This window comes from Leptonychotes weddellii, chromosome 4 (assembly GCF_054177405.1).
Source record: "Leptonychotes weddellii isolate Sample4059 chromosome 4, ASM5417740v2, whole genome shotgun sequence".
Lineage (NCBI taxonomy): Eukaryota > Metazoa > Chordata > Mammalia > Carnivora > Phocidae > Leptonychotes > Leptonychotes weddellii.
Window position 1 is genome coordinate 75,715,936 of NC_138372.1, and position 11,066 is coordinate 75,727,001.

The 11,066-nt window shown below is 35.9% G+C and overlaps 1 protein-coding gene across 1 annotated transcript in view; it reads right to left on the reverse strand.

The window, feature by feature from the left end:
- DPYD (dihydropyrimidine dehydrogenase) overlaps positions 1 to 10,462 on the reverse strand; it is a 741,385-nt gene extending 730,923 nt beyond the window's left edge. The window contains exon 1 of the mRNA XM_081817099.1: positions 10,284 to 10,462. Within this exon, the coding sequence (XP_081673225.1) occupies positions 10,284 to 10,436 (153 nt within the window). The 5' untranslated portion in view covers positions 10,437 to 10,462. The remainder of the gene's footprint in view (positions 1 to 10,283) is intronic.
- Between the last annotated feature and the right edge of the window lie 604 nt (positions 10,463 to 11,066).

An 11,066-nucleotide genomic window follows, 5' to 3' on the forward strand; every position in this document is an offset into this window, starting at 1 on the left:
GGGACTCCAGGATCATGACCTGAGCCGAAGGCAGTCGCTTAACCAACTGAGCCACCCAGGCGCCCAGGATAAGTGTTCTTATAATATAAATGGTAAAATGGTACCAGATTAATGATTCCAAAAAATCCAGTAATACATAATGTGTGGTAGCATTGCTATTAAGTTAAGGTAATGACCAGGCAAGCCCACCCAGTTAGCCAGGCTGAAGTTCTGGGGCTACCTGTGCCATCCAAGCCATCTGAGTCCCTATTGCTGGTTGCCAGTTGCTACCCAAGTTTAAACATTCATGGGAACATCCCTAGGTCCTGAGGCTGGCTGGTACCTCCAGAACAGTGTAAGTCTTTTGATTTGCAGCTGTTTTCAGGGCCACTATTACAGTGAGGTAAGTGAGGCATCTATAGCACAAAATTTAAGGAGGTACTCACTTTCAGAGTCTTGCAAATACCATCTAAGTTTCCCAACATGGGGTTCTATATGGCTTTGCCTTTTTTTTTTTTTTTTTTTTTGGTAAGATGTATTTATTTATTTTAGAGACAGTCTCAAGCAGATTCCCCACTGAGCCCAACATGGGCTTGATTTTGAGACCCTGAGATCATGACTTGAGCCGAAATCAAGAGTCCAATGCTTAAACGACTTAAAGCCACCCAAGCGCCCCATGGCCTTGCCTGTCCTAACCCTTCTTTCTTACTTTCTCTGATGAAGATTAGAAACTTACTCCACCCTCTTTCCCCACCCCGGACAGACCTCAGTTGAGAACCTGCTAGATGGAGAATGGGAGATAATCATCAATTCTGTTAAATCCAAATTTAAAATCAGACTTCATGGGATAGGGAAGTTTTACCATAATTCCTCCTCCTTCCTACTAAAATGTGCACGTTAGGCATTGAGGCCACCAGTTTTCATTTCTTGAAGAAAAAGATGTAACCACAGAAAGCAATGAGACAAAGAGAATTTTTCTGAGATTTAAGATGTTGGAAGTCAGGTTTTCAAGGAATCTGAAAGAACTTGAGTGGTTGACCATGGATTTAGAAGGAAATGTGTGATGAGTTAAAAGTAAATTTTTATCTCCACTCTTACCTTCCCATCTAAACTATATAAATATTTTAAGAATGGAAAGACAAGATAAGGATCCTTAGGAAAGGGGAGGGCCCAGAAATGTTGGTAGATCCCAGAAAAAAAAGGATCATTACCCAGCAACTCAGACTAGACATAGAGGGATGGCAAAAGTACATGGAGATCATGAGCTGGAGAACCTGCGATGAAGACCTGGGAGGAGGTGACTAAACTGTGAAGTTTCCTGAGCCCCAGTGTTGAGTGAACATTAGAAGGAATTGTCATGCATTCACGAATGACTTAAAAGTAGCACAGGGGTGGGGAACAGAAAGGGATCTGGTGAAAGGGAATGAAGGATGACTCTACATCCCCCATGATTGGTTATTAATGGAAATACATAAGGAAGAATCAGCTGGGCTCACCTCATCTACCACACTTGTCACCAAATCCCAGGGAAGTCAGATGTTAGCCCAGAGAACTAAGGAGGGGCAGGGGGACCAGTGGGGACAAAAATCCTGAAAGTGACAGTAACTAAGTTTCTACTCTTGAAAAAGCTCAGAACAAAAATTAAGTTTGGTTACAGAAAAATAAAGGAGGTTATATTTCCTATATGCCTGAGCTTCTAGTCTGATATTTGTAATCTCTATACAAACAATACATTTTTCACCTATTGAACATTTTTCACCTATTGAAGATGGCATTAAGTTGCAAAGAATCTTGGTTTTGGTTATTTTATTTCATTTTCTTTTCTTTTATTTCAGAAACTCCTTCAGGCACTGAGTCTATTTTTGGAAGAATGCTATTGTCAGCAATCAGGAAAGCAAACTCAAGCTTGAGAAGTTGTTTTAAAATATGGCATAAGAAAAGGTGAGGGCAGAACAGAGATTGCTTTCTTACTGTGAATCTGGTCAAAAACTCATTTAACTTCAGAGTTTAAAAAAAGGAATTCATATTGTGAATTTGCTATGTATCAACATTGGGACCTGCATTCTATGTCACATTTAACCAAGCCAGGTAGCTGGTTATCGAAGCAATGATTCCACCTTCCCTCTCTAAATGAGGTTGAGTGATAACTTTATTAACTATGTAGATTTTGTTCGTTACTAGTCATGTAAGCTTGAGAAGGAAAAAATGGACCCCAGCACACAAAGTAAATCATAAGGATAATTTCCAAAGTATAAAAAAATAACCACATTTGGAAATCATGTATTAGAGGGAAAACACATTGACCTATCCTTCCTTGTAGGAACTCTCTCACTATTCTTTCATGGCTCTCATCTCAACCCACACAGTGCTTCTTAACTAATTCTCATCTCTGCTGCCCTTGCCAGAGTGTTTTTCAACATTATGCTAAGCCACCCTGGAGCCTGAGGCAAAAGGAAAGAGGTATGCTCCTATATACATGTTTTATATATTTTTGTATTATTTATCTTGCTTACAAAGTCTTTTGGTGCCCCTTACATTTCGTACTCTCCACATTCTTCCTGGGTAACTCTATGCGCAGGCTTTTATACCTATATATACTCTAATGACTCAAAACTCTTCATCTCCATTCCTGACTCTTTTACTGAGCTACCACATGGGATATCCTACAGGTACAAGAAACAAAAGATCACAAACTGAACTCACTATTTCTCTCTCAATTTCTCTTATAAACAACTAAATGCACACATAAAGTAAACTCACAAGTCATATTTATTTTACCACCTGTTATGGACTGAAGGTTTGTGTCCACCCCACCAAAATTCATATATTGAAATTCTAACCCCCAGTGTGATGATATTATGAAATGGGGCCTATGAGAGTGTGATTAGGTCATGAAGGTGGAGACCTCATGAATGGCATTAGTCCCCTTAGAGGGACCCCAGAAAGCTCTCTCATCCCTTCTGCCATGTGAGAACACAGCAAGAAAACAGCCATCTATGAACCTGGAAGCAGGTCCTCACCAGATACCAAATCTGCCAGTGCCCTGATGTTGGACCTCCCAGCCTATAGAAGTGTGAGACATAAATGTTTGTTGTTTAAGCCACCAGTCTGATATTTTTGCCCACGCAGACTGAAACACCTCCTAAATATATTCAAGCTTATCCTCTCTCCTACATACCCACTGCCCCGCCTTCTTTTGTCTTCTAGCCTTCTACACCAGTATGAATCTTGCCTCCCATCTTCCTTGTTAAATCCATCTTCTACTATGAAAGTTAGATGAATTCAGCCAAAGGCAAATTTGACTGAATCACGGTGATAATTAAAACTCCTTCATGGTACTTCCTTTGAAAGAGTACTATTGTTACTTATTGATATTTCAAAAAGAATGTGAGAACTTCTTGGCAAGGTCTATGTCAATCAAATTCATCTTCAATCTACTGTGATAAGTGACACAATGGCTGGCCCATTATAAAAAGGCAATAAATACAAAACAAACAAAAATAGTGACTAAGATTGTGAACCTCACACAGGAAAACAATAACAATTTATGAAAACCTATATATTACTGCAGTCATTTCCTAGAATGAAAAAAAAAAAAACTCAATGATTTATTTTTATTTACTTATTCAAACAATTTTACTTAAGTTCTGGTGCCAGATTGCATGAGTACAACCTCTGGTTCCACCATGCAATAGTGGAATCCTGGACAGGATGTCTAATAATTGGCTGTCTTAAACTGCATTCCCTTTTTATTTTTGCCCAGTTTTCTGATTTGTAACATTTTCTGGTCTTCAAAAATTACTAATGGAAAATGAGTGCAAAATATTTATGCAATTAGGACAGTTCAACATTTTCAAAAATGGCAAAAATAAACAGCAGTTATGGAACACCTGCTTAAAAGATACTGGAAATAACTGCTTCGTGCTTCATTAACCAGTATAAACACATTTGCCAGTTTAAATCCCCTACTGAATTCAGAATTTCCAATTAGTACTAGAATGGTATCAAACTGCCAAGGAAAGAAATTCCTGGGTAAAAAAAAAAAAAAAAAAAAATTCAGAATTTCCATTTGTCTAACTCTTCTACAGGTCAAACAGATACCTATCTTCTAAGAAGCCTATAAATTTTTGTTTATTAAAACTAAACCTGTATCTATTTTAATAGACAATTTTAGACTATAATTTGTGATTTATTCATCTCTGAGTGGCACTCAGTACAGTGCCTGAAATATAGTTGTTTTCAGGACCAAAATGGACTTCTTAAAAAGAAAGACAGATAGGAACAGAAGACTATACAATGGCTCAAGAAAAACTTCTTTCCTGGGAATTCAAAGAAACCCAACCCACAACCCTGATGCACCTATGCAAAGAGTGATGTCAATGATTATCTGAACTAAATCAAAACAAAATTATAAAGCCAAAGCAAAATAGTTAGAAAATGAAACAAAATAAGCATAAATAAAAAACCTTTGTATATTGTGGTCAGGAAGTCAGCTAAAAATGATCTCTTTGGCTATCTTCAGAAATTATATAAGATTACTGGTAAAAAAAAAATATGACAACCACTGCAATCCATATTTTTCTTAGTTTGATGATTCTATTTTCTAATACTCTTACTTGCCTTTCCTAAGGAAGCCAGGTGATATCCTGAAAAAGATGCACTGGATCCAGATGACCTGAATTCTAGATCTGGCTGCAACACTAAGTGATTTCAATAAGCTTAAGTAAATCATTGAACGTTTTCAGCATAGTCCTCATCCATAAAACAAGGAGACAAATCTGAGTTGTCTATTTACATCATTGTAAAAACCAAATGTAATATGCAAAGGTACTCTGGAAACTGTATAGTACTATACAAGAAAATATGTAATCCTTATGTCTAGTGTATAAAGAATACATAAAAGAAGGGTCATATTCATTCATGCATTCATTCGACAGATATTTAGTGAGCACCAACTGTTCTAGAAGCTGGGAACACAGCTTATGAAACAGAACACACAATGAACAAAACACAAAAATCACTGCCCTCTTGGACTTTATATTCCAGTGGAAAAAGATAAAAAATAAATTAGTGAGTGAAAAAAAGAGTATATCAGTGATAAGCGCTAGAAGAAAAATTAAGCACAGCAGTCTAAAGAGAGCTCAGAGTGGGGCAGTCTTAGAGTTCTAAACAGAGTGGCCGGAGAAGGCCTTGCTAAGGTGACAACTGTACAAATGAAACTGTGCAAACTCCAAGTGAGCTGAAAAACCACTGAAAGATTCTAAGCATGGGAATTTTAGAAGGATTTCTCATGTGTATTAAGACGAGATTCTACCAGGAAAGGCATAAGCATGGAAACTGTCTCAAGGCTATTGAGACAGATGAGAGATTAGAAAGGTTGGTAGTGGTGAAGGTGGTGAGAGGTGATAAGATTCTGGATATAGACAGCATTTAAAGTGAGGAGAAAAAATGAGATCACCAACATAATGAGCCTCAGAGAGAGAATGATCTAAGCCCCGGGCACTCTAATATTTAGGGGTGAGAAGATGAACAAAGAAGCCAAGAAGATGCTAATAAGGGAGTCTGATGTCCTGCAAGCGAAGAGAAAGACAATATTTTAGGAAGGAGAGAGCAAATTTCTGTATCAAGTGCTGCTCATAAGGCCCCACGATTTGACTCTTTGTTTAGCAATTTAAATTGATTTTCCCTAAAAGCAAAATTTGAGACAGGGATTTGTGTGCAGGTGATTTACGGAGTAAGTGCTATTCAGGAAAAGTACAAGGAAGTAAAGCAGGGTAGGAAGCAGGGAGACGTGCAGAGCAAGGATGCAGTCAGTGGTACTGTCTAGTCATAGACAGAGCAGTAGGGCAAGGCTCAGGAACTTAACAGCCTACAGGAGTTGCCCCTGCCTTGAAGCAAGTGGGCTTGCATCCTTCAGAATATTGTCTTCGTCTTTAGTTTTCAGAAGTTTAATTATGACATATCTTGCTGTGGATTTCTTCGGGTGTCACTCAGGTTTTTGAATCTATAGGTTTACGTTTCTTGCCAAATTTGGAAAGGTTTTAGCCATTATTTCCTTTTTGAGTATTTTTCAGCCCTGCCCTCTTTCTTCTCTTCCTCCGGATGGTAGCAGAAGTCCAGTGGTCTCTCCACTGACATCACAGAGGGTAAGTGGGGATGTGGGCCCACTCGGTTACCAGCTAGCTAATGGGGATGAAAATATTGGCTCTCTATTCTTTCACCCAGCAGAGGTGTTTGGGCATCTCATTATCTCATCACAGAGCAGAAGTCTAGGCTTCCTACCCAGCCTTTATGGAATAGACATGGGTTGGGGTCACAGTTTTTCTTGTTGTGTTTGGCTAGAGTAGTTACTATCTGAAGGTTTTTTGTCTTGCTAGGCTGGTCCTTCCCTGCTATTTTAGCTAGAGAGAACAGACTTAGCATTTTGGGACTTAGCATTTCCAGTTGGGACCTAGCATTTCCAGTTCTCCAATTTCTTTAGCTCTAAGACTGGGATATTCATTTTATTTATCTATTTTATTAATTCCATTTTTTTCCCAAAACATGTTCATGTATTTTTATTTTTTAATTTAATTAATTAATTAATCTAAGTAAGCTCTGCACCCAGGGTGGGGCTTGAATTAATGACCCCAAGATCAAGAGTCACATGCTCTACTGACTGAGCCAGCTGAGCGCTCCCACCCCCCCGCCCCCCTGCGAAGACTGGGATAAATGCAGAAAAAATAAACCCCAGGGAACTCACTACTGTTTCATTCTTTAGGTTGTATTTCTCTAGCTAGTTGGCCTTCTTTCTACCTTTCAAAGTCTTATGTTTGCTTTATATACATATAAGGCTTTTAAGTTTTGATGAGTGATTATAAAACACAAGTATGAAAATTTACAAATTAAAAAATAAATCATATCTCTTGGTTATACTTTTAATCAATTCTTCATGCAAACACAAAGAGCATAATAATGAAAAGGAAAGGAACCACATTCTTTAACTGCACTGAGAGTAACTTTCAACCTTAGCTCCATATTTCCACTTTCGGTATGAATTTCACTACTCTTTCTTAATACAAGTGTGTCAAATAAAATTTCAAAATGGTATGCATCCAGAGCAATAAATCTAATCTTATAAATTGAGATGATTTACCTTTCATTTTCCACTAATACTTGCTTATCATAGAAAACTTGAAATATACAAAGGTGCTAACAAAACAAAGCTAGTCACAATTAACACTCCATTATATTTTCTTTTTCGATGTGTCTTGGGGTGTGTGTGTTTGTGTAACTGCACACAATCATTCTTAAATATAATGTTTCATGCGTTTTCCTTGTAACATAGATTGTATTTTTCCAGATTATTAATTATTTTAAAAATAATTTCCATGGTTGCACAATTTACCACTGAATGGATCTGCCCTAATTTATTGAACCACAACTCAATGGTTGCAATTCAGTGGGTTTTCCCCACATTTTTCTCTACCAAATAAATAATGTGGGGATAAGTTTCTTTCTACTTAATTCTTTATCTACATTCCTAATTCTTTGTTTAGGATAGTATAGTAGAAGATGAATTATTGGGTATAAATGTTTGATAATTTAAAGATACTAATATGGATTGAATCATATCCCCCACAAATTCATATGTTGGAGTCCTAACCTCCAGTACATCTCAGAATGTAACTGTATTTGAAGACAGTCTTTACAGAGGTAATTGAATTAAAATGAGGTCATTAAGGGAGACTCTAATCTAGTATGATTAGTGTCATTATTAGAGGAAATTTGGACACAGGCACATAGAGCGGAAAAGACCATATAAAGACACAAGGAAAAAGCAGTAGAGAAGCCTCAGAAGAAAACAACCCTATTGATACCTTAATCTCAGATTTCTAGCCTCCAGAACATTGGTATTTTCTGTTCTTTAGGCCACCTAGTTAATGGTAGTTTATTATGGCAGCCCTAGCAAACTAACACAGGTGTTAATGAATATTGTCAGATACACTGTCAAACTGCTTTTCTCAGAATTTGTGCCAATATATACTTAATGGAGAAAACCCATCTCACTACATCTTTGCCCATCGTTTATACACACACACATACATATACATATATGGTAAAATTAGACAGTGTACAGCTTAACATTTTGGAATAAAATGCTAATTTTCAGAAAATAAAAACAGTAAAAATGATTAACAGAGAAAGCCTCTCTTTCTCAATAAAACCTCACCATAAATAGTTTAATAATATATAAATGAGACCTTAGAGAAGAAGTCATATAATTTTTCTGGATCAGGTTCTCATACCTTTAAAATGATTTAGACTTAATAATCTTTGAGGGCTTTCTAAATTTGAAATTTACATTATTTCTTTATTCACTTCATAATATTCATGCCTTAGAGTCAGTCTATTATTTGATCTAATGATCTAATTTGGATCACACTAGTCTCCTTTGACCTCATAGTGGAAAGCAAAACTCACCCAAATGGTACAAGGAAAAGTGAACTCCAAATCCAGGTTTGCTATTATGTGTTATCATCTCAAGTCACACTGTTTGTTTGTATTTATTTTTAAAGATTTTATTTATTTGACAGAGAGACACAGCGAGAGAGGGAACACAAGCAGGGGGAGTAGGAGAGGGAGAAGCAGGCTCCTGGCCGAGCAGGGAGCCCAATGCGGGGCTCGATCCCAGGACCCTGGGATCATGACCTGAGCCAAAGGCAGACGCTTAACGACTGAGCCACCCAGGCACCCCTCTTTGTATTTTTATTTCCTTTTTTTTTCATTTAAAAAACTTTGCTGAGTGCTCAGTGACAAGAAAATTTTAAAAATCACATGAATACAGACACACCTGTACACATACTTCAATTCCATCATCAAAGAGTTAATATGTAAGGAAGAAGGAAGTACATAAAAATAAACTAAAATCATTACCTTAGACAGTATAAGCAAAGTACCAAAAAGCCAATGCAAATAAACTAATACTATTCATTGTTTCACTAACTGATTTGAGAAAATTACTTTTGGGGAAATTAATTTTGAGAAATTGGGTAAAAAGGAATTTGCTTTCCTAATTTAAAAATGTATAACCCCTAAAATGGTATTTTAAACATTGCCTTCGAGGTTGTACTTAATCCCCATTTATGGCCTCAAAGTGCCAGTCCTGTGTTAACCTCATAGAATCAGTTAAATAACATTTCAGCAATCAGTAATCCCAGACATTTTTGCTCCTGTACCTCACTTGGATATATTAAATGTTCACAGTGTTCCCCAAATACTGTACATATATTCCCCAAAAGCATTATCTTACAATAGTTTGTATATACCAACATACTCTTCTTCAGTTGAATTATATCTATAATATGGAAACTCTTCTGTGTCCTTGTGTCATTATACAAAACATTTTTTAAAGGCTTTAATTTAATTTAATCTTTTTCATCATGACAAGTGCACTCTTTAATCCCCATCACCTATTATACCTACCCCCCCACTTCCCCTCTAGTAACCATCAGTTTGTTTTTGATAGTTAAGAGTCTATTTCTTGGTTTGCCCTTTATTCCTTTGCTCATTTGTTTTGTTTCTTAAATTCCACATATGAGTGAGATCACATGGCATTTGTCTTTCTCCGACTAACTTATTTTGCTTGGCATTATACTCTCTAGCTCTAATCATGTTGTTGCAAATGGCAAGATTTCATTCTTTTTGATGGCTGAATAATAAATATTCCATTATTTATATATACCACATCCTCTTTATTCATCTATAAAAGGACACTTGGGCTTCCTCCATAGTTTGACTATTGTAAATAATGCTGCAATAAACATAGGCATGTATATACCTTTTCAAATTAGAGTTTTCGTATTCTTTGGGTAAATACCCAGTAGTGGAGTTACTAGATCTACAGTAATTCTATTATTCATTGTTTGAGGAACCTCCATACTTTCTTCCATGGTGGCTGCACCAGTTTGCATTCCTACCAACAGTGCACAAGGGTTCCTTTCTCTCCAATCCTCGCCAACACATTGTTTCTTTTGTTTTTCATTTTACAAAACAATTTAAAGAGAAATTTTATAGATTTTTAAGAAAATAAATTTTGGCACCACACTAAATCTATGTATTTTTTTAAATGTTTCAATAGATTTTTAAGGAATAAAATTAGACACTTTTGAGATTATTCAAATATAAAATATTTAAAATATGAAAAAATTATAGCTGTACTTTACACACATTTAATTGTATTTCAAAGTATATGTAAAATCTTGTCTTACAATATGTAAAATGTGATCATTTTCAGTGTGAAATCATCTATCAGTGGTACTTACAATGCAGTTTTTATCAGTATTTCTTTTCCAGTGTTTCTTGTCTACTTTCTTGGCCGAAGTGGAATGCAGCGCTGCATGAGTTTGTGTTCGAGGATTTAAAGCCAGGATACTCTGAAAATAGCATAAACAATGTATAATCATATATATTGGCATTTAAAAAAATCAAAACTTTATTTTAAGATTACCCCACACACCCCAAAGACATATACTAAAAATGTTGTTTTCTCCTCCTGCTATTGTAATTCCACAATAAGCTTATCTAAAATAATCATTTACTAGGCAATATACTTGTTGATTTCATAAGAATATCGATTATAATATGAAAAATTTAAAAATCACATAAACTATTCCAAAGACTCTTTAAGATAAATTTTATACATAGCGTTTAGATGAGAATGAAATCAGAAAAGATGCAATACTGTCCATTTTAAATTTTTAGAATTTACAAACTGCTTTCACATGCACTACCTAATTTAATAACAGCTACTATTAAATAAAAATTTTGGATGAGCAAATAAATTCAAGGTGTTTAGGTAACCCACCCACTTGCGATCTCACAATTAATATGCAGAAGGGATTGACTCAGAACTCAATTCTAAGCTTATATTCAAATTCACCCAAAAATAGAGTCTATATTTTACTGTGACTTTGTGAGGCATAAAGGTAGAAGAGAAAACCTTTTTATTTATTTATTTATTTTTTTTTTTTTTTTTAAAGATTTTATTTATTTGAGAGAGAGAGAATGAGAGAGAGCACATGAGAGCGGGGAGGGTCAGAGAGAGA